The 23987-nt window shown below is 40.6% G+C and overlaps 2 protein-coding genes and 2 non-coding genes across 4 annotated transcripts in view; 3 read left to right on the top strand and 1 right to left on the bottom strand.

Moving 5' to 3' along the window:
- Positions 1-13512, bottom strand: part of xpot (exportin, tRNA (nuclear export receptor for tRNAs)) — a 35640-nt gene extending 22128 nt beyond the window's left edge. The window contains exons 1-9 of the mRNA XM_028571163.1: positions 13340-13512; positions 9822-9975; positions 9598-9680; positions 9308-9364; positions 9142-9211; positions 5610-5828; positions 3031-3215; positions 2047-2215; positions 500-736 (exon numbers count right to left, since the gene is read on the bottom strand). Coding sequence (XP_028426964.1) covers positions 500-736; positions 2047-2215; positions 3031-3215; positions 5610-5828; positions 9142-9211; positions 9308-9364; positions 9598-9680; positions 9822-9908 — 1107 coding nt within the window. The 5' untranslated portion in view covers positions 9909-9975; positions 13340-13512. The remainder of the gene's footprint in view (positions 1-499; positions 737-2046; positions 2216-3030; positions 3216-5609; positions 5829-9141; positions 9212-9307; positions 9365-9597; positions 9681-9821; positions 9976-13339) is intronic.
- A 2308-nt stretch (positions 13513-15820) lies between these two features.
- Positions 15821-22212, top strand: rpl18a (ribosomal protein L18a). Its single transcript, XM_028570453.1, has 5 exons — positions 15821-15907; positions 17838-18017; positions 19418-19547; positions 20255-20364; positions 22065-22212. The coding sequence occupies exons 1-5, from the start codon at positions 15890-15892 to the stop codon at positions 22155-22157; spliced, it is 531 nt and encodes a 176-aa protein (XP_028426254.1). The 5' UTR covers positions 15821-15889; the 3' UTR covers positions 22158-22212.
- LOC114550578 (small nucleolar RNA SNORA68) lies at positions 17349-17480 on the top strand. The gene has a single exon (XR_003691716.1). It is a non-coding gene; the product is annotated as a small nucleolar RNA SNORA68 (small nucleolar RNA).
- Positions 19109-19240, top strand: LOC114550577 (small nucleolar RNA SNORA68). Its single transcript, XR_003691715.1, has one exon. It is a non-coding gene; the product is annotated as a small nucleolar RNA SNORA68 (small nucleolar RNA).
- Positions 22213-23987: the final 1775 nt, after the last annotated feature.

Below are 23987 nucleotides of genomic sequence, written 5' to 3'. Positions count from 1 at the left end.
ATAATATCGGCACACTGTAAATTTTCTTTATGTACATTTTCTTTTCTTTATGTGTTATTAGTGTGCATTGTAGGGCTGTCCTCGACTAAAGAACTCCTTAGTCCACTAACACTTATAGGATTTAGTCGACTAATCGATTAGTTGATTTAATTGACAGAGCTGTGCTCTTTGAGAGGTGGTTAAGACTAGAAAAGCACAATATAAATGTAGTTAATTAACCATCTGTAAAACTGAGTTTCTCCACAATTAATCCTGCAGAAGCACCACTTTAAATCTCGTGTTGACCATAAATGTGCTCAGAAGTTTCTTGGAAATGAGTAATTAAGCATTAATAAGCATAAAAAATGACTAATGGACTAAAGAAATCTTAGTCAACTAAGACCAAAACGGCCGATTAGTTGACTAATCGACTAAGAGGTGGCAGCCCTAGTGCATTGTCCCGGTTAAATAAATAAACCTGAAATATTGCCAACCTCTACCCGACATGCGTCCCCCTCACCTGTTTGAGGACGTGCAGGTACTCGTAGCAGAAGCCGACGATGTTGGCCGAGATGTCGTCGTCCTCGTGCACCAGCAGCTGCAGCAGCAGCGGCACTTTGCTCTCCAAGGCCTGCAGCGTCTCCGCCGTGTCCTTCACGTTCCCCGTCTTGGCCAGTTTGGTCCAGCTGAGCACCAGACTCTGGCCCATCCCGTTCACCAGCCGAGAGAACTTGGCCAGGAAGTCCACGTCCTCTTCCTGGCGGGACGGGAAAAGGACGCGAGGGGAAGCAGAAGGATGGTAAACAAGCGGCTCTAAAGTAAACCTGAAACCTCTTATGTCTCCAATCTGCACTGGGCTACAAAACACAGCAACCGGCCAGTGTTTAAAATACAGTACAGGCCAAAAGTTTGGACACACCTTCTCATTCAATGTGTTTCTTTATTTTCATGACTATTTACATTGAAGATTCTCACTGAAGGCATCAAAACTATGAATGAACACATATGGAATTATGTACTTAACAAAAAAGTGTGAAATAACTGAAAACATGTCTTATATTTTAGATTCTTCAAAGTAGCCACCCTTTGCTTTTTTTGATAACTCTGCAAACCCTTGGTGTTCTCTCAATGAGCTTCATGAGGTAGTCACCTGAAATGGTTTTACCTTCACAGGTGTGCTTTGTCAGGGTTAATTAGTGGAATTATTTCCCTTATTAATAAAAAAGCAAAGGGTGGCTACTTTGAAGAATCTAAAATATAAGACATGTTTTCAGTTATTTCACACTTTTTGTTAAGTACATAATTCCATATGTGTTCATTCATAGTTTTGATGCCTTCAGTGAGAATCTACAATGTAAATAGTCATGAAAATAAAAAGGAAACGTATTGAATGAGAAGGTGTGTCCAAACTTTTGGCCTGTACTGTACTTCTGGACAGAAACGTCAAAATAAATATTCCCAAAGAAGTCCTGTTCACCTTGTCTGACTTCACCATCAAATGTTCAGTTTAAGTGCCAGACATTCAGAATCTTTGTGAAACTTATTCTTAATTTTATAAAAAAAAAAAAAAAAAAAAAACAACCAACACACATTAATCAACATTTTTGTAAATTGGCCAGGGTTAGCCAGCCGGCTAGTTTTCAACTGTAGTCCTTGGGCCGGATGATTTTTAGAGCAGCGCAACAGACATTGAGTTGCAAGACATTAGTACAGTTTAGACTATACAGACCGAAGTCAACAAGACACCACACAGACAACTAGAGCAACAAATCAGCTTTCTCAGTAAACCATGCAGAGCTACAGGAAGCAGCAGGACATTAGCACAGTTACAGTTATGACTCAACAGCATGCGTTTTTGTTGAAAAAGCTTTTGACTTTCCTGACATAAATAGTGTTTGATAAAGCTGATGTGAAGCACATTAATGCTTGGTAAAGAAAGATGTCTTTATAAGAAAATATATAAACCCAGTAAATGATGTTATACAGTCAGTTCTCACTCTTCTAACACGACACCAACTTATCTCATTACTTGTCTACCGATGTTTAAAGCAGCGGGAGAAGTCGAACCTGTTCCACGTTGAAGAATCCAGCAGACTGCAGAACTTGGCACAGAGACTCCACCAGCTTGGTTTTATCAACGGGGTCCATCCCTTTGTTGATGATTTCAAACAGGCAGTCGCAGGCCTCCTCTCTCAGCTCCTCCACTGACATCTGACTCAGCAGCAGGTTCACAAACCTGAAAACACACAACACCATCAGTATCATAGTAGTCTCGCAATGCCTGACCTTCCTCCACTGCACTGCAAAGGAAGGTCTGGCTAGTCAACACAGCATTCCTGGATGGGAGAAAAATGCGCTCTGGTTTATTGATATTTCTTTAAACCAATCACAATCATCTTGGGGTGTTCAAAAGTAGTTTTAGTCGTGCAACAGAAAACTCTGATTGGACAGATAGTCTAGCTAAAAAAAAAAAACTAGAAAAAAAACAAACTAAAAAAGCAGAGACCGGAAAATCAACAAGTAACATCAGTAGGCAATAATCGATAATGGTCGGTCACTGCATCAATGAAACGATTAATTTCAAAGCCCCTAAGGCCATTTTTTTAACGATACCCAGCCCTATTTATTAGGTTGGGGGGTGAAATCGATACAGCATAGTATCGCAATATTTTTTGTGGCAATACTGTATCGATACATAGATGCCAAGTATCGATCTTTTATGATATGTGTTGGTCAGTCTGTCTGCTTGAAGTGAGATGAACAGACAGAGAAGTGTATCTTTTTAGATACAACAGATAGACAAAATTTTCCTTTGGGGACATTATTTGAAATTGGAAAAAATCTGAAGTTGGAAAAAAAGGTAATACAATGCAATATATCGCAGAATATTGCAATATGTTTAAAATCGCAATAATATCGTATCGTGACATAGGTATCGTGATGATATTTTATCGCGAGGCCTCTGGTGATTCCCACCCCTACTATTTATCTGCTTATTAAACCCCCCTTACAGCGTATATCCCACGTTTGTCTGTGAGTGAGGCGACTGACCGGTCGTTGGCGATGAGGTTCAGGTCGATCCAGGACACGAACAGGCCCACCACCTCCAGACACTGGCAGGTGAGCTCCGGGTGGGACCGCTGGTACGCCTGCAGGATCTGGAACCACGACTCCACCAGGTGGGGGATGCACTGCTCCCGCATGCTGTCTTTGATTAACGAGTTCCTGCGCATCTCCTGATGGAAAACATTCAACACGGTTAACCAGAGTCTCTCCGCTCCAGTTACAACATTTACAAGGAAATCACTAGGGCTGGGAACCGCAAACCCAGATCCAAATAACAACAAAGTACCCCTTGATTAAAATAATACATTTCGGTTCGGCTTGTCTGTCCAATCCACAACTACACATGGCGCTCTTTCTGGACTGGACCACACTGCACACTGCGATACATTTAGTTTTGTTTAGGCAGTATGAGCTAGATGGATGAATAACACGTCCGGTATACTTGCCGTTCCCAACCTGTTGCGTGACACTGTGACGTCATGGGAGCGCCGTAACTTTTTATACTTGCGACACTAGTTGCAGTCTTCTCCTAAACAGAGGCGGCGCAACTAAAGAAAGGCTACGGACTTTGCCATTTCTACGGACTAGAAGAAGAAAAAAAAAGGTAAACAATGGCAAAGAGAAGAAGAAGAGAAGCACTTTAAATACTCTTAACCAGAGACTATTCAGAAGAGACATGCCACTTCCTCAATCCTCAATACAACTATACAAGGAAAACCCGTAACGGCAAAGATGGCGGTTGTATGCACATGTCCCGCCCCTCCCGCTGGAAAGCCAATCATCTGCTTTTTAACAGTCAAGCCGGGAAACATTTAAGCCTATCGTCTGGTTCCACCGACGCATGGGCACAGTTGAGGTTTTGCGACAGCGGAGACGATTTGGCCTAATGCGTAGTAACAGTATAACCTGTGGGGGGGAAAAAGGCGTTTTAAACCTTATTTTGGGGCAAAGTCATCAAACTTTTTCAGCGATTTTTATCATATTCTACTGCTGTTTCTATACATGTAGTTTTTATGTCCGATGACCAGTGAAAGTGCAGTTCTGACTCTCTGCCCATTCATTTAGATAGGAGCCTGGTTTTGTTAGTCCGAAATAGCTGCCCGGAGGCGTTGCCAAGATGGCGGCCGAGTGGCATGACTTGCCTAAAAGGACTTTGTCTTAACCCAGTAAGTTTACCAGAGAGACTTGCAGTCACTCTGAGAGTCCTGGCATCACGTTGCCCTCAAACTCGTCCATGCTTCTTGTTTAGAGTGAAAATCCTGGCACGGCAGCGAGATCTACGTCATTTTGACGTCACATTGGCGCGAGACAGGTCGGGATAGGCGACTGTAAAGAGGCCTTAGGAGTTGCCAGCACACGAGTCAGCCACGCGCCACTACCTGAATGCAGCTTCATTTCACAGAGAAAGAGAGAAAGAAAAGAGACGAGCAAGAGATATCGACTGTGCTTTGTTGTTTGGCAAACATTTAGCTGTTCCATTAACTCCCGGCCAGTTCAGGGCTTGCGTTTGGGGTTTTAAAACTTTCTTATGGAAGCGATAGAGGAAGTGATGTCACCGTTTACTGTACGGGACTCTCACACACCTCCACCACACACAGCGCGATGTGGGGTTGCGTTTTCTCCAAACTTTTTTTTCTGCTATTTACTCTGAAGACAGGCGATAGCAAACCTAGACTCTTCTAACCCTAAAAAACGGCTCTGACTAACTTTCAAGGTTGTAAACTTATTTCCATTCGGCAGTAGGTGTCGTTCTTCAAGTCGTTTGTCATCACCAAAATACTTTTCTGCGTGCGTGCGTCTTCTCCTTTTACCCCTTGATAAGTGCCAGCTTGTTTTCCGTTGGAACAATTCGATTTTAGATTTGAATGAAAACTAGATTTGAATGTTAAATTGCTAGCTGTTTCTGATTGGCTACTGTTAGTGTTTGTAATAATAATAATAATAATAATAATAATAATAATAATAATAATAATAATACATTTTATTTAAAGCGCATTTCATGACACCCAAGGTCACTTCACAAACAAAAAAGGACATTCAAATGATAGTCATCTTATAAAGGTGCTGAGGTTCACACCATGCAGCAAGCCTTTTGATAATACCTAATTATAGTTTGAATGTTATCTAGTCTTGGCTAGATTGGCTGCTGTTATTTAATTTGAATGTCAAATAGTTGCATTTTTTTTAAAAACCTGTAAATATATAATTTCTATTCACATGGCTTTTTTGATACCTGGGAAACTAATACATGTGTTGTTTCAATAGTAACAATAGTAACAACAATAACAGGCCTATATTAGGGCGTAATCATTAATATTCAGGGCAATTAACATACATAATATTTGATGGGGGGGCGTTAGGGACCTGGATAATGGATAGGGGGGCACTGGCACAAAAAAGGTTGAGACTATACAGACAGAAGTCAACAAGACACCACACAGACAACTAGAGCAACAAATCAGCTTTCTCAGTAAACCATGCAGAGCTGAAACTTGAAAAATTTGAAAATAAAATATAACAAAAAAAACGACACCCAACCCCGTAAAGCACAGAGTGCGTCTCACCTCGGGCGAGTGGAGGATGTCTCGGTCCACCACCTCGGCGTCGATGGCCATGAGCGTCCGCAGGTAGACGTCGACGCCGTGCGGGTTCAGGCCCACCAGGGACAGGATGTCGAAGAAGAACTTGGGCCACAGAGTCAGGTACTCCATGACGAAGGTGAGGGCGAACACCTGGGCCGCCTTGTTCCGGATGAACGGCTTCTCGGGCTGGGCGTTCATCAGCTGCAGACAAAAACACATTTAGGGATATTTTACTAGTGCTGTAGAGAATTGTCATCTTGAAGAATGGCTGTTCTTGGGCAAAAATCACATACACAGTGATACACACAGAGCACTGACATTTGAGGGTGAGGAGGCAGTCAGACTGGTTTGAAATAGTTTGAATTCCTCTTAAAAAGGTCCCATGACATGGTGCTCTTTGGATGCTTTTATATAGGCCTTAGTGGTCCCCTAATACTGTATCTGAAGTCTCTTTTATATAGACCTTAGTGGTCCCCTAATACTGTATCTGAAGTCTCTTTTATATAGACCTTAATGGTCCTCTAATACTGTATCTGAAGTCTCTTTTATATAGACCTTAGTGGTCCCCTAATACTGTATCTGAAGTCTCTTTTATATAGACCTTAGTGGTCCCCTAATACTGTATCTGAAGTCTTTTATATAGGCCTTAGTGGTCCCCTAATACTGTATCTGAAGTCTTTTATATAGACCTTAGTGGTCCCCTAATACTGTATCTGAAGTCTCTTTTATATAGACCTTAGTGGTCCCCTAATACTGTATCTGAAGTCTCTTTTATACAGACCTTAGTGGTCCCCTAATACTGTATCTGAAGTCTCTTTATAGGCCTTAGTGGTCCCCTAATACTGTATCTGAAGTCTCTTTTATATAGGCCTTAGTGGTCCCCTAATACTGTATCTGAAGTCTCTTTTATATAGACCTTAGTGGTCCCCTAATACTGTATCTGAAGTCTTTTATATAGGCCTTAGTGGTCCCCTAATACTGTATCTGAAGTCTTTTATATAGACCTTAGTGGTCCCCTAATACTGTATCTGAAGTCTCTTTTATATAGACCTTAGTGGTCCCCTAATACTGTATCTGAAGTCTCTTTTATACAGACCTTAGTGGTCCCCTAATACTGTATCTGAAGTCTCTTTTATATAGACCTTAGTGGTCCCCTAATACTGTATCTGAAGTCTTTTATATAGACCTTAGTGGTCCCCTAATACTGTATCTGAAGTCTTTTATATAGGCCTTAGTGGTCCCCTAATACTGTATCTGAAGTCTTTTATATAGACCTTAGTGGTCCCCTAATACTGTATCTGAAGTCTCTTTTATATAGACCTTAGTGGTCCCCTATTACTGTATCAGAGCAGGATACCCAGGGCTCTGTTTACACCTATCCCCATTTCTAGCCACTCGGGGACCATAGACAGGCTGGGGGAACTCAATGTTAAAAAACCTCATAAAGTGACATTTTCCTGCCATGGGACCTTTAACGTGACCTGACACCATCCTTGTAAACAAGTGAATAATACCCAGGGTTTGTTTGTCTTCTGTCCTAACTGACCAAGTGGACCGCGTCACATCATTCAAAGCTTTTTCTGAAAAAATATGAAGGCAGATAAACTGGAGCCAGAATTAGATAACATTTTTTCATTACTGATATCGATTCCGATACCTGAACTTGTGCATCTGCCGATACAAAGTACTGATCCGATACCAGTGTGTCATATATTTTACTATGATTGAATGAATAAGAACAGATGAACAGCTGTATACTACTATCTCTGTATGGATGGGATAGAATTACTATGATTGGTGTACGGTCTGACTCAGGTTAAACTTTTTGTGAAACATGAACCAACAGTGAACGCCGTAGAACTTTCTGTTATTATCCAGTTTGACAGTCAGTCATAACGGAAAAACAGCGTAAATAAAACTACTTTAAAAAAAAAATAAAATAAAAAAAAAAGGAGAATTTCGGTCAATTTGACAGAAATGCATCAAAGTTGTGTTAATCCATACCTCTGTTTATTTCCTGATTTCTGATGTGGACTTCACCAGAAACCAGGAAATAAACAAACAGAGGTATGGATTAACACAACTTTGATGCATTTCTGTCACAGCTACTGCAGTCAGATTCGCTGTGTTCCCTCGGTTGGAATAACTGCACATGGGTAGGCACTTGTAATGACATTTCAAACATGTTTAGAGAGTAAAAACAAGTTTAAAACTTGCCCTGTTTAAGCCTGTTGGCGGCAAAATCTAGCAGGAGGATAACACGGTGTAGGCAGCACCGATTAGTTTCGTTTTTCTCGCAACTGACAGCACTCCAAAGTTACAAACAACAGAGCTACGGGTTGAAATAGACCGGAATTCTCCTTTAAGAAGATATTATTCAGGGCTATGGGATCGTGCATAAACTCCAATACTCGCCGATACCAACATATTAGGCAGTATCGGAGGCTTTTTCGATACTGGTATTGATATCGGAAGATCTCTAGCTATAATGTGTATTATCTGTTGCTTCCCTGTGATGTATAGTTACATTTTTTGAGAGGTGCATGACAGGCTATGGTGTAGGGTACATATCGCCACGTAAATATGTAGGTACCCATAGGGTGAATTTAACTTATAAATAAATTGGCCTTTAGAGCGTTATGGTGTTCTTTTCATCTCTGTTGTGCGTTGGTTTTGTTGCCTTCGGCACAGTCTTATGTTGAGACTTGGATGTTTAAAAAGGAACACGCCAATACATACCCTTCTCATCTCCGTGCGTGCTGTAATGCTGTCCGATAGCTCCAGTGGCATCAGGCCAGCACAGAACATGCAGGTAACTGGTTCCAACTAGCCTACTGCTCCGAATAAGTGACAAAATAACGCCAACATGTTCCTATTGCCATGTTGTGATTTGTAGAATCACAGCATGTACAAAAAACAACGTAATATGAGACACAGCCGTCTTCTAACAGTAAACAAACCGGGAACTATATTCTCAGGCGGAAGAATATAGTACTTAGGCGGAGGGATATGCTCGCAGCAAGCCTGTCTGAGAATATAGTTCCCGGTTTGTTTACTGTTAGAAGACGGCTGTGTGTCATGTTACGTTGTTTTTTGTACACGCTGTGACTCTATAAATCACAACATGTAAATAGGAACATGTTGGGGTTATTTTGTCACTTTTGTGACAATTCGGAGCAGTAGGCTAGTTGGAACCAGTTACCTGCAGGATCTGTGCTAGGCTAAGCTAATGCTGGAACCGTCAGACAGCGTTACAGCACGCACGGAGATGAGAAGGGTATGTATGGACTTGTCTAACTCTGGGGGTTACAGTGAATAAGCTAAATTCCCAATAAGTCGGCGTGTTCCTTTAACACTAAGCTAATTTTAAATACTTCATGACTTTATTGTAAGCTGATCATAGGTTTGTATAAATGCAGTGCAGTAAAGAGTACAATATTTCTCTCTGAAATGTAGTGGAGTAGAAGGAATAAGTATCAAAGTACAGTCCATAAGTAGAAGAGCTTTCCAGTACCTGACACTGGAGCCACTTCATTAAAGTCTCTCTGATGAGCTGCTGCTGACCGGCACTCAGACCAGCGTGTCTGCAACACAAACAGCAAGCCGACATGTTGAGATACAAAACAAATCCTCGTTTCTCCAGAGACAAACCAGAGCCGCCTCTTCCTCTTCCTCCTCACCTGAACTTTATCTGATGCTCCAAAACTTGGAAGCAGAAGAACTTCACATGGTCGTCACTGAAAAACAATACACAGATACAAAACGCAAATTAACATATCTTCAAGTTCAAACTAACTTTTATCCACCACACAAAAAGGGCATTTCAGTTCCAACCAGGGGTCCAACAGATCACAAAACTCACGGTTTTGAGTCCAGATTGGATCAATTTTTAGATCAGCACAAACAAAGGGGGGAATTTAAATGATGTATGTAAAAAAAATGTAAATCACGATGGCTCTCATTTACTCACTTGTAAATCCCTGTAGCGAGGGCCTCGGCACAAACCTCCCAGGCATCCTGAGACTCCTTCAGCTGCTCAAAGTATGCCATGGCCTGAAAAAGTACACACTCATTTTATTCCACAGTATAATAACATGCCCAATATATAACCTTTATCTAATAATGCCCAATGATTCATAACCTCTCCCACATCAAGAGAGATAAGGGTGCAAAAAGAAGCAGCGTAGTACGTACCCTGTGCCTGTAGCGGGCGTCGGCGTTCGGGTTGAGCCCCAGCAGGGCCTGCTCGTCCATGACTGCAGCGACAGACTGGCAGGCCATTCGTGGGTTAGCTGTCCTCCAAGGCTGGTTCACTTCTCTCTGCTGCTGGCAGGCAGGTTTCTCTCATCTGGGAACAACATACACAGACAAATCAGCTCTGCTACTCTACTATGCTATATATATATATATCAAACTGTTTTCAATAATGCTCCCCCTTTGAACTGTGTTTTTAAGCCAAGTACCCACCTGACAAGTGTGGAAAAAAAAAAAAAAAGAAGTTTATATAAAGAAGAATACAGCGACAGATGTAAAAGCATACCTGCAAACTCAGAAGGGCTGAAAAAAGAAGACACATCTCTACACCCCGAAATCCGCGTTGCTATTCGGTCGGTAGATAACGGCCGTGAAGGCACCGGGTCTCAGACCCCCCTCCCCCAAAATAAAAACTCTTCGGAACCACACGATTCACGTGGATGACATTTTCCCCATTCAAAATGGTGATTTTTGCCGAAAAGAGACCAGTTTGCAGGTATGTAAATGGAAAACATTTCAATGCTGATGGAAAAAGGCAACAAAACCTTGAACAAAAAGACAGCAGAGTTAAAAAAGGAAGGAAAGAATAGTTTAAAAAAAAAAAAAAAGCTTGGAAAATAAGACGAGGCAACACTAGGTCAACGAAAGTGACAAAAAGTTGTTTTATCTTAAAACAAACATCGAAAAATGTGCCAAAAACTTTGAAAAAGTGCCAAAAACTTTGAAATAGTGCCAAACTTAATACAATTATTGTTTGGATTGTCTTGTGTTGGTGTGAATGCCCCATAAGTCAGTAAGCTGTCAGGTGAATAACAGCTGCTGAGTCATCCAGGTGAGACGACTGATATAAAAAGGAGTGAGTTAACACCCTTGATGCCAGAAATGCCTCAAATATGACGAATCAACATTCAACGGCTAATGTTTAATGTCATTTTTGCTACATCGCTATACTGTGGGTTTAGTTTTCACGGTGGATTTGGAGAAGAAGATTCAAATAAACCTGCAGCAAGAAAGCCACTAGTGTCCATCAGTGCTTCGAGGGAATTATATTTACTTTAACCTGCATTATATTGTGTATTCATAGAGAGAGGAAGGTCAATACACCCGGACAGCTCGTCTTCACTACCATGATGCAACACGGCGCCAACACTTTAACCTCCAGGTCTCATTTACAATGTCAACAACATCAGTTAAAATACATATCCTGCAAGTTTTCCGTGCCATTATAAGGGTCAGGTGAAGAACCTCAGCCAAATGAACGTATAGAAGACTTTTCTCAGAATGACTTTAGATTGTGTGAATAGTTGTTGGAGCTTTAAGTTTTGTCTTTAAGCTTTTTTAGTGTTACTTATGTATTATCTGCTCTAGTTTTTCCAATGTTTTAGACACAGATATAGAGATAATAACAGTCCAAAGTTATATGAAAAAGAGACGCAAAACTACCACAAAGAGACACAAACCGACTACACAAAGAGACACAAAAAACCCCCAAAGGGACACAAAATGTACGGGGAAATTGCATTTTTTGTTGAAAACTAACATTTCCTTGAAGAAGGACGCTTAAACCTCGGCTAAATACGCACATAGCCTTCCAGAAATCGAGGGGAAACACTGTACTCCATATTTAAGAGGTTAAATAGTGACATACACTGTTTCCCCTCCGTTTTTGGAAGACTATGCGTTTATTTGGCCAAGGTTTAGGCATCCTCCCTGAAGAAAATGTTTCATTTTTCAACAACAAAAAATGCAACTATTTAAAAAAACTACTTAAAATCAATGTGCTAGAACAGTGTTACTCGCATGGCTCCCATTACCCTCTGTAACATCTTCTCCAAAACAAACTGCTCTGAGATAACGGAGCTCAGCCCATAGATTCACTCACTCACAGCAGATAGTATGCATGAAATACAAACAGGACACATAAGTTCACTGTGTGTTTAACTACGCTAACGAACCATAATAGCTTGTAATGATGAAAACGGCAACAGTCTCTCATATTGCTCCTCATAACCACTGAAAACTGTCAAAAAAATCTAACCCAAAGTCCAATTATTATGGACTTTATCTGTAGTGCTGCTCCCTCTTAGTAGATTAGTGGACTAATCGGATGTTTTGGTCTTAGTCAACTTAGATCTCTTTAGTCCATTAGTCATGTTTGATGCTTTTTTTCATGCTGAATGACTTATTTCCAAGAACCGTACGAGCACATCTCTGGTAAACACAAGAATTAAAGTGGTGCTTTTAGCATGACTCTCTGTGGAGAAACTCAGATTTACAGATCTGTCGATTAAATCAACTAATCGATTAGTCGGTACAATTGAATGAGTGTTAGTCGACTAAGAATTTCTTCAATCGAGCACAGCCCTAGTTATCTGACATTAAGCGTTTCCGCTTCATTAGATTTAGATCATTCAGCTTTATAGCCTTTTTTACAATTTCAGACAAAGGAAATTAAATGTTTGACGCTCAAAAGGTTTTGGGGAAGACCTCCCCAGATACCCCTGGTTGTGCGTGTGAGAGTGTGTGTGTGTGTGTGTGTGTGTGTGTATATGTGTGTGTGTCTATATCTATCTATGTATGTATATGTGTGTCTGTTTGTGTGTGTGTGTGTCTGTATGTATATGTCTATATCTATCTATGTATGTATGTGTGTGTCTATATCTATCTATGTATGTATATGGGTGTGTCTCTGTGTGTGTGTGTGTATGTGTGTGTGTGTGTGTGTGTGTGTGTGTCTCCCATGTTGAAACATAACCTACGCCCTTGTATATGTTTGAGGTGTTCTGGTATTTTTATTTTATTTCTTATTATTTCTTGTTATTCTGTGTGGATGTTGTGAGTCTTATACCTGCTGCTGTAACACAGTAACTTCCCAGTTATGGATTAATGAAGTTTATCTATCCATCCATCCATCCATCCATCTATATGCAAATGAGGCATTACCTAATGTTAATTTTTGGTGGATTTAGAAGCAATCTACAGACACAAAATGACAGAGTAGTAAAATAAAGGTTATTCTTTCGACTAGTCTGAAAGAAGACATGCTATCGAAGATTAAAAAAAAGCAGAAAATCTTTAAAATAAAGTGATTTTCACTGTAGTGTCCCCTTTAAGACCGCAGTGCTAACTCGCATGCTACATGCTAACAACGTCACTTTCATACAGAATAGCTGACTGTTGCTACCTCAAGCTAGCGTTAGCCAGCTAGCCTCTGAGCCTGCTGTACTAATCCCCACACGTTAACAAACACTACAACATCAGCCATCACCGGTTAGGCTTTAACTGACGTTCAAACCGACAATGTGGGATAAATAAAAGAAATTTAAATGTGGGTTTTATCCGTGTTTATGTCGCTCCGGTTACCAGTCTCGCGATGACAAACTCCGCTAACGTTAGCCGTTTGTTATCAAGCTAAACACCCCGATATCAAACACAACAGCACATAGTAGACAACTCACCTTAATCCAAACGGATTTATCAGTGGTTTTTCTCCCCTGTCAACTCATCGTGGAGCCGCAGAGAAGCCTCCAGAAATCAGTTGCATGTGTCCACTCGGTTAACATCCGGGTCACGCAGGAAGAGATGCTTGCTGCTTTGGGTTTTAACGGTCGCTTTAACGTCCTTAACGTCGCACTACCGCCATCTTCTGGAGTTAGTTAACGGCTGCTTTTTTGACAGGCTTACGTCTCCATAACATTATATGGCCATGAGAAATTTGGTGATCATTGATCGTTGTTTAGGTACATTAAACCACGTTAAGCTTTGTCACGTTAAAGGTCCCATGGCATGACAATGTAACTTTATGAGTTTTTTTTAACATTAATATGAGTTCCCCCAGCCTGTCTATGGTCCCCCAGTGGCTAGAAACGGTGATAGGTGTAAAACGAACCCTGGGTATCCTGCTCTGCCTTTGATAAAATGAAAGCTCAGATGGACCAATCAGGGATCTTCTCCTTATGAGGTCATAAGGAGCAAGGTTACCTCCCCTTTCTCTGCTTTGCCTGCCCAGAGAATTTGGTCCACCCATGAGAGACAGACATCATTAGCCTAAGCCCGCCCACTGACTCTATACACGATGTGATTGGCCTGACCAGAGTTTGGTTTTTCCAGCTTGCAAGCCAAAGGAGAGTGCCTAGACCCCCCTGGCTGCAAATTAAATTTGCTGCCGCTAGGGTGCGTCTAGATTTCTAGGCTATTCAGATACAGTATTAGGGGACCACTAAGGTCTATATAAAAGAGACTTCAGATACAGTATTAGGGGACCACTAAGGTCTATATAAAAGAGACTTCAGATACAGTATTAGGGGACCACTAAGGTCTATATAAAAGAGACTTCAGATACAGTATTAGGGGCCACTAAGGTCTATATAAAAGAGACTTCAGATACAGTATTAGGGGACCACTAAGGTCTATATAAAAGAGACTTCAGATACAGTATTAGGGGACCACTAAGGTCTATATAAAAGAGACTTCAGATACAGTACTAGGGGACCACTAAGGCCTATATAAAAGAGACTTCAGATACAGTACTAGGGGACCACTAAGGTCTATATTAAAGAGACTTCAGATACAGTATTAGGGGACCACTAAGGTCTATATAAAAGAGACTTCAGATACAGTATTAGGGGACCACTAAGGTCTATATAAAAGAGACTTCAGATACAGTATTAGGGGACCACTAAGGCCTTCCTTACTTTCCATCTTTTTTTCAAGTTTGTCACTCTTTGGAAGTTTTTGTCCCATTTGTCGCCCTAGTGTTTCCTTCTTTCTTTCTACTGCTTTTTTCCTAGTTTTTGTCTCCTTTCTCCATCATCATCTAAATGTGTTCCAGGTCCAAGGCTGTTGTTTAGTAAATCTTTCGCTGACATCGCTGTATTCTTCCTCTTTATAGAGACTTTGTTTTTCTACTAAAAATGATTAGCGCTGGTTAGGGGTACATGGCTTAAAAACACTGTTCAAAGGGGGAACATTATTGAAAATAGCTTGAGAACCAGTGCACATGGCTCTTCATTTCATCCTTTCGGCACCTGGACTCCTCAGGATCCTGAGGACTTCAACTCTCTGATGCTCTAGTCTCGCTTTTGCCAGACCGTCCTCCACAGCGCTGCGGAGGAAGGTCTGACTAGTCCACACAGCATTCCTGGATGGGAGAACAACATACTCTGGTTTATTGGCATTTCTTTAAACCAATCACAATTGTCTTGGGCGGGGCTAAGCTCCAGACGTAACCACGGTGCCTCTGCTAAATAGGAACTTGTTTTGGTGGAACATGTGTACGTTTTTGTTGCTTTTTTTACGCGTTTTAAATGTTTTTTTTTGTTGTTTTTTTCGGAGAATTTTGTTGCTTTTTTCAAGGGAATTTCTTTTCTGCCTTTCTGTAGTTTTTTTTTCTGAGTTTTTTGGTCATTTTCGAGTTTTATTTCCCAAAGTTTTTGGTGCTTTTACCAAAACAATTTATTCAATGTATTTTGATGCTTTTCATAATACTTGCAGACATGTCCCGGGACCCCCCAATGTTGAACCCAAAGTTACGCCGTTGGGTGTTTACAGAGATATTCTGACAGAAACTCTTCATAAGTAAAGAGAAGACCATCTCTATTAACTGATGTTATCGGGAAATCAATATTCCATGAAAAGGGATTTATGTTTAAACTATGCAGAATGTCCTTTTTGTTCCATATGAAGTATTTATGAGGTGAAAATGTGTAGATGTGAGACAGTTGTTACTGAAGAATATGAATTACAATAAAAAGCCCTATAGCTTTTTTGTTTTTCCCTCTTCTTTCTTATTTGGTTTTAAACATTTGCACTTTTTGTAAGCACCTGCTCCTTATAGTGTTAGGAAGAATTTTGAGCTATATCGTTTGTATATAATGAATTTTGTTCAGAAAAAAAAAGAAAAGAAAAAGATGTGAAAAGTGACCCGGATGTCCCTCCTCCGTCCTTATGACGTCAGGAGGCTCCGCCCTGCTACTTCCTCTTTTCTGTGGCAGTGAGCGAGAGACACCATGAAGGCGTCCGGCACAGTACGTAAAACTCTTTATTTGACTTATATCTACGTACAACACACGGACTCTATGAAGCGATTTCACTCCATAAAGTTGCGTTTGTCTGATTTATGTATTAACATTTACAAAAAGCCAACATTTAAGTCATTTTTTGGGTGTTTTTCGTCCCGATGCGTTTTGCGGCTACATTACAACATGGCGTCGCCTTACCATGTGGAGGACTGTGGCTGGAAATGTGCCTCCGTTAGCGCTCCTATATCAGTGAAATACACTCAGTAACCATACATAAAACAAGGCAAGACTCCTTAAATGTCTTAACATCAATAGTATTTGCCTTAAAATGCCCGTTTAAATCACCGCATTATTAGTTTTTAGCCTGCGCGTTTAGCTAACTTAGCTCCAATGACAGCTAACGCTAGCTGCTACATGCTAACGTGGTACTAACGTGTGTTTCCCGGTGCCGTGTGCTCTCAACGTGGGTTTAACACCGGACAACTAACGTTAACTTGGAGTACAACAATCCGCTCTGATTTTAATGTCTCTAAAAGTATATTATAACGCGTTAAAACACTCCAATCTCCTGACTCATGGTCGGTGTTTTTCATGTTTATTTGAGTAGGAGACAGATGCTAAGACATAGCTAGCTAGACATTTGTGCAACACATCTCCAATGTACAGCATTTCTAGCTAACGTTGAGAATTTCCATTGATCGTCCCTAGAAGGGCTTGCAAACAGTCTAGGATAGTGTGTTAGTGTTGCAGAAACTCAGCCATTGCTAACATGCTACACCAAATGTGCTAAGTTATAAACTATATATTAAATTGCTTTAATTATGTGATGTGTGAAAGACCAGGATGTCAAGCAGTAGGGCTGCACGATGTGAGGAAAATATCTAATTGCGATTACTTTGACTGATTGCAATATGATTCACGATATTGGAGGGAATGATCAATTTTGTATCATTATTCTCATTGAAAAATATTAAAATTAAATCGATTTAGTGTGATTTTTGCAAGGACTTAAGTCTGTTGGATCCCACTTGTAGGCTTGGACGTCTCCACAGCACCACAATACTTAATTCAGAATGGTTTGACACATATTTTGCCATAAACAAATATTGTGCTCACCTGAGATTTGGATATTGCACTAGTCCATATTGCGATTTCGATACACTTGCAATTGTGTAGTAGGCAGGCTTTGTTACAGCCTAAATGATCAGTGCTTTCCCAGGAAAATGACACCATAAATCACACTACAATTAAAACAAGTGGTATAATTATCATTAAAATACTTGTTTGTTCTCGTAAGCCGTGTATTATAGCTACACGTCTCTTTAGGGTCTCTAAATGCTCTGTGTGTTATTGTGATTTATGCATTAAAATATGTACAACTTCACAAGTGTTAAAGGTTAAAATAAGTCCACATTTGAATGCCCCTTCTGTTCATATTCTAGCACAACATGCACCCAAACCCAAAGGCCATATCCTGTCAGTGGTATGATTTTGTCTGGTGTGCAAACAGAAAACTGATCCTTGTCGCCTTTCTCTGATGCTGCTGTGCCGTTGAAAGTGAATTCAAGGGTCAATAAATACCTCGTTAAATACTACAGATGGTCCAAAGCCAGGTTTTTCCTTCCTGATTTCGGTACCTTGACTTGTCCATTCATAGATTACCAGTGTGTTAAAATTAGAGCTGCACAATACATCGCTTTATCGCCATAACGATATCAACCAGTGCAATAACCACATCTAATTTAAACTACGTTAAAAAGGAAGCTAAATTAAAAAAATTTGGAGCTAAATTACGTGGAATCTGTGCTCAGATGTATTTGATGATTCCAGGGTTTTAGGCAATATCGAACAACTTTATGAAATACCTCTAATGTGTGTTTAATTGTACATAGTTTTACGACACACTTGTATCCTAACCCAATGTCTCTGAATCCAGCTTAGGGAGTACAAAGTCGTTGGGCGTTTGCTGCCCTCTGCCAAGAACCCTGCCCCCCCTCTCTACCGCATGAGGATCTTCGCCCCGAACCATGTCGTGGCCAAGTCCCGCTTCTGGTACTTCGTCTCCCAGCTGAGGAAGATGAAGAAGGCCTCTGGAGAGACTGTCTACTGTGGCCTGGTAGGTGTCGCCGGTCAACATTTTCAACTCTGCAGACAAAATACATCTGTGCTTTTCTGCCTCAAATTCTCAGTCTGGAAGTCAGGTTTATTGAAATTTATTTATTGAAAATATTTCTGGTACAGGATATAAAATCTTCTATTCCAGACTCAAGTAACACAAAACAAATAAATAATAACATGTTTTCATAAAACACATTTAATTTCATGATTGAAATTTTCTAACAATTAATAAATAAGTTACATAAATTATTGACAAGCTTTATAATTATAAATTACACCTTTTGACAGGAAAAATGCATCCACCTATTCTTAAAGGAATGAATTGAAGGGGAACGCACAACTTCTTCTGGAAGCTTGCTCCATTTTTTTTTCTCTTTTCAGACAGGCATATTCTAGGGTAAAGTTATCGGACAGTTTAAAGTGTTTTGTCCAAGTTATTGTTTTGCAAGTCCATTGCCACAATTATGCATTTTCTTTGTTGTGCATTTTTAACAATGACTTGTTGCTCAGGGTTTTTAAAGGAGTCTTGGTCTCTGCAGCCTTTGTTAAGATCAGATATCAGGGCCCTCTTCTGTCCAAATTTAAACTCTTAACAGCACTAAACATATTGGGATCATTTTATAGAAGCTGTCATATCAGGGGTGTTGTGGTATTAAAAACATTTTGAATTTTACAGCAGATGTGACGAAGAAACTGTATTTAATGTGGATCAGTCTGTACTGCCAGAGCATCTCCAGTTTGATGCAGACATATTTCTGTCCAGCTAGAAAAGTTGAGTTGTGACTCGTTTAGAAAGAAGCTTCAACATGTAAAAATATCAACCCAATTATGTGTTTAAAGTTACCAAAAGTCACCTAAAGAGCAAAAATGTACAGAGTGGAAAAGGTGTACTTCAAGGATGTAAAGGGAGAATCAAGGTCTCTTTAAACTTCAAAACAAAGTTTATGAATCTGATATTAGGACATATTTTACTTAAGAAAATGTATGTATTTGCTGCAGTTTATGAAGTGTAAGGACCATAGGAAATATAACAACCAATTTCCACTAAATCAACATAGTTAAATGTCCCTGCTGCAACAAAATCACCAGCATGCACCCAAACCCAAAGGCCATATCCTGTCAGTGATATGATTTTGTCTGGTGTGCAAACAGAAAACTGATCCTTGTCGCCTTTCTCTGATGCTGCTGTGCCGTTGAAAGTGAATTCAAGGGTCAACAAATCCTCTTTTTAAATAACCTTTTTATTGTTCACCGAGCTAGGACACACTTCCAACTCTCTGGTTGAAGTTGTAGTCTCAAAACCTGTTCCAGGTCAGATAACTTCACTCTGCTGGTTTCAACGTACACACAAATGGTCCTAAACTTGACTGATGTCCTGTTGTTGTGTGTCCCGTTCAGGTCCACGAGAAAACCCCTCTGAAGGTGAAGAACTTTGGTATCTGGCTGCGCTACGACTCTCGCAGCGGCACCCACAACATGTACAGAGAGTACAGAGACCTGACCACATCTGGAGCTGTCACGCAGTGCTGTGAGGATTAACACACACACACACACACACACACACACACACACACACACACACTCAAACACAGACATTCTCTCACACAAACACACACAGAGACAGACACACACACAGACAGTCACACACCCCCCCCACACGCGCACACACAATCTCTCTCACACACACACAATCTCTCACACACACACACACACACACACACACACACACACTTTAACCATTTATTTATGTCCACATAAAGAAAAATGGTACAGGGACACAAATATTACAGATGCAGTACAATATAAGACACAACTCATGGACCAGTGGCACGCAGCATATTTTCACAATATCACTCAACAAGCACAAAACTCACATCACACACAGTCGCGCACACACACACAGTAACAGTTGCACACACACACACACACACACACAGACAGACAGACAGGCAGACAGACAGACAGACAGACAGACAGAGACAGTCTCTCGTGCACGGGGGCACACACACACAGTGATAGACACACACACACACTGTGACAGTCACACGCACAGTCTCACACACGCACACACAGTCTCACGCACAGAGAGAGAGAGAGTGTCTCACACACACACACACACAGAGAGAGAGAAAGACACACAGATTCACACACACCCCCCTAGTCTCATGTTTGGGGTTGTTGTGAGAATACTAAATGTGTAGTTGTGTTAAAGCGTGTCTCCTTTCTGCCCGTCAGACCGTGACATGGGAGCTCGCCATCGTGCTCGCGCCCACTCCATCCAGATCATGAAGGTCCAGGTCATCGCCGCCAACAAGTGTCGCAGACCCGCCATCAAGCAGTTCCACGTGAGTGTCTCTGTGTGTGTGTGTGTTTATCGTGGCGCTGTGGCGCCCGCGGGTCTCTCTCTGGACTGCCTCACCGTCTGTCAGCTCCAGTTTAAAAACCCGCCAGACCAAACGCCAGATTCCTCTTCCAGGTTTTCAGCTTCCATCTCCAAACCTGGCGGTTCTGAAACTGGCCACAATTAGAGAATTAAAGTCCCAACTCTCGACAAAAATGCAACCTAGGGTGTTTTTTGTGAATGGACCGGAGCAAATGGCATAATAAGGACGGAAACGCCACTTTAAAGATTGACCGTATTCTCGTTTTGGGGTCAAATGGCCTTTTAGAATGGGAGAGCTAGGGGCACTACTGTGATGGCATCAAAATCAACATTTTTAAAACGCTAAGAAGGCTCGACACAGCATGAGACTTTGCTCCAAGTATCACCAGGGGCTCTACACCTTTACGACAGCATTGACATCATTGGTTGTGCACACAGTGTACTAAAAAGGTTTTGAACAACTCACTGTAGCTGTTTCCGCTCGCCGCCATCTCGCCAGTCAAAAAGAGTCGATCTCCGAATGCGGAAAGCTCCTAAAGCTTAGCTCCATATAAATGCACGGATAAGTCGTTTTGTCGACTATTTTTGACTGGCGAGATGTTAGCGAGCGGAAACGCCAACAGCTAGAGTGAGTGTTGGTAAACTCTGTGAGCCCAACCAATGTTCTCAATGCTGAGCTCATGTGTAGAGCCCGTCCTAATTATGCTTTTAAACAAAAGTTTGACTCAATACGTTCACAAAAAGACGTTAGGTTGCATTTTGGCGAGCGTTAAGGTGAGACGCTGCAGGCAAAAACACAATTTTTTGCTTCTATAACATGTAGTGGATAGAAAATGTATTTATTTGACTTTAACTTTGTCTATTTGTGTCTGTAGTTTTCTCCTAAATTCAACAGAACCTAGCATTAGATAATGCCTCCTTTGCATATTTAAACATCCCAAACATTGTCTTAATGTCTGTAATCAGCTGGGACGTTTGATGTTATTGGTTAGTTTAAGGTTGACCCAGTTCACCTGTAGTGTCTTCAAAATGTTTGTTTTACAATCCGTGTCTCAGACTCTGAGCCAGAAATCTCCACTTCAGCGGCACTTACACATTAAACTTTCCACTTTGATTTCATTTATCATACAGGAAAGTTAACTGTAACATTAACTTACAGTACAAACGGGCCTGACTCAGTTTAAAAACTGGTTTCCAGCAGGTTCCTGTTGTGCAGAAACATAAAACATTGAACACTGTTAGGACACATGAGGACAGAGACATTTTATCAGCATGGGCTAGACACAGACAGACAACTAGAACCATACAGACAAAGACAATACATGGAACAAATCAATGTGTGAAAGTCTAACTGTCCTCTGTATTCTTTGAAGCTTTTAGACATGGCTATGTTCAGATATCATCGCAGCCGGAGTTATACAACATGTTATACATAAAAACATGGAGAAAATTGACTTTTTATGGGTGTTTTTAGATGGAGCGATAAAGAGATGTATCTAAAATCCCCTATGTAGAAACATGTCAACAAAATGAAACCAGATTTCAGAAAACTTGTAACGCTAAAACTGATTGTCCTAATGTTTGTACCCGTTGATAACAAAGTGACTGATGTTGTCCTCTGTGTGGAACTAAACTCTGGGTCTTCTCTGGTTCCTCCGTCAGGACTCCAAGATCAAGTTCCCCCTGCCCCACCGTGTCCTGCGCCGCCAGCACAAACCTCGCTTCACCACCAAGAGACCAAACACCTTCTACTAAACGGAGAGGATCGTTTTTCACTTTGTGCGGGAAAAATAAATCTAATAGAAAACAATACCTGTCATTTTCTTATTTTTCTATATGTAATGCATACATAAAACCTTTATATGTACACTGTAGGCAGAGGTGGAATGTAACTAAGTACATTTACTCCAGTACTGTACTTCAGTCATTGTGCATCCCTTGTCGTTTTGCATCTAATTATTTTTTTTAAACGTTAGATGAAGATCATTGACAGTCTCACACCATATGGTACCAATACAGACAGTACTGACCTAACATTACACACAGTGTGTGTGTTAGCGTGTTAGCTCAGGCGGACCTTTGACTCCCGTGAGTTGTCCACATGGTGGAGCTGTCCTCCATCACATGAAGCTGGAGCAGCTGACTGAGGAAACTGTTCACACAGGTTGGATTTCTTTTTGAATTTTTTTTTACTTATTTCAACATTTTCAGCATATAAATGAGACACAAAATATCAAAAAGGTTAACACACTAACAAGATAAAAGAAAAAGCTACAACCGCTACTTCAAAGAAAGATAAATACAGAACCGTGAGTCTGTAACACAATTAAAACATTACATTTATTACAGAACACCAATGATTTGATTTTATTGATTTTCAGCTTTTCTCTGTGAGTGAGAAACTGAGTTCACTCAGGGGTCTGTTCCAGAAAGCAGGTTTAGTGAAAACTGTTAACCCTGAGATAAGGGAAACTCTGGGTGTTCTGTTTCAGAAAAAGGGGTTAATCAAACTTGAGAGAGAGGGGTAACTCCAGCCCGTTTCAGAAAGAGGTAACTTTTAAACTCAGTTACCATAGTAACTGAGTCTGAGCTCCAGCCCGTTTCAGAAAGAGGTAACTTTTAACCTCAGTTACCATAGTAACTGAGTCTGAGCTCCAGCCCGTTTCAGAAAGAGGTAACTTTTAACCTGAGAGGGAGGAGACGGAGTTAGGGGGAGGAGACTGAGAGAAACTTAAGGTTTCTTCTCACTCATTTCCTCATTCATTCATTCTGTATCACGTGCATTTTAATGTAGTTTATCTGAATAAATGAATAAAAACACGTAAAACTTTGGTTTATGTTAGGCAGACTATAAAACTTTTTTTCTCAAACGTGTCATGTCCTTTTGTCGACAATCCGGTTGATAAAAAAGCTCTATTACTTCACAGAGAGTTTAGACCGACTATAGATGTATTTTCATTTCCACATAACCGATTTGAGAGGTATTTTTTTTATCCCAGTCCATTAGATATGTAGATACATTATCATCCTCATATCACTGACATCAACCATCGTGGACAGGCTTTAACATCCCAGCAGATTCTTTGTGTCGCATTACGTTTTCTTTACATCATACTGTAATAGTGAAAAGCCACTGTATGTAGAGCTGTCAGAAAAAGTGTGACTCACTCTGAAACATTTTTGTAGTGTTCCCTGGACACAAACCAGTGAGAGCCATTAAAAAAATAAATGATTATACATTATAGTTCTGTTAATGATCATGGTGCTGCAGCCTCAGAATGGGATTAGTAGCCTATAATTTACTTTTTCACCCGCAGGATTCGACCTAAATTAAATTATAGGTGTAATACAATTCCAGTTTTCACCAGTAATATACGTTAACTGTGATTAAATATGAAATTAATACACTGTATTAACAGTGTATTAATACATTGTATTAACAGTGTATTAATTGCTGCAATTTTCTCCCACACCAATTCTCTCTGTGGCAGCAGCAACCACTGTCTTGCTTTTTTAACGAAATGCATAATAATATTCAGTCTATAGTTCAAACTCGCTGTTTGTGCGCATGAGTATTTCTGCCGA

Source organism: Perca flavescens, chromosome 23, assembly GCF_004354835.1.
Source record: "Perca flavescens isolate YP-PL-M2 chromosome 23, PFLA_1.0, whole genome shotgun sequence".
Classification (NCBI taxonomy): Eukaryota; Metazoa; Chordata; class Actinopteri; order Perciformes; family Percidae; genus Perca; species Perca flavescens.
The sequence above is the reverse complement of the archived record's forward strand: the minus strand, read 5'-3'. Positions and strand labels throughout refer to the sequence as shown.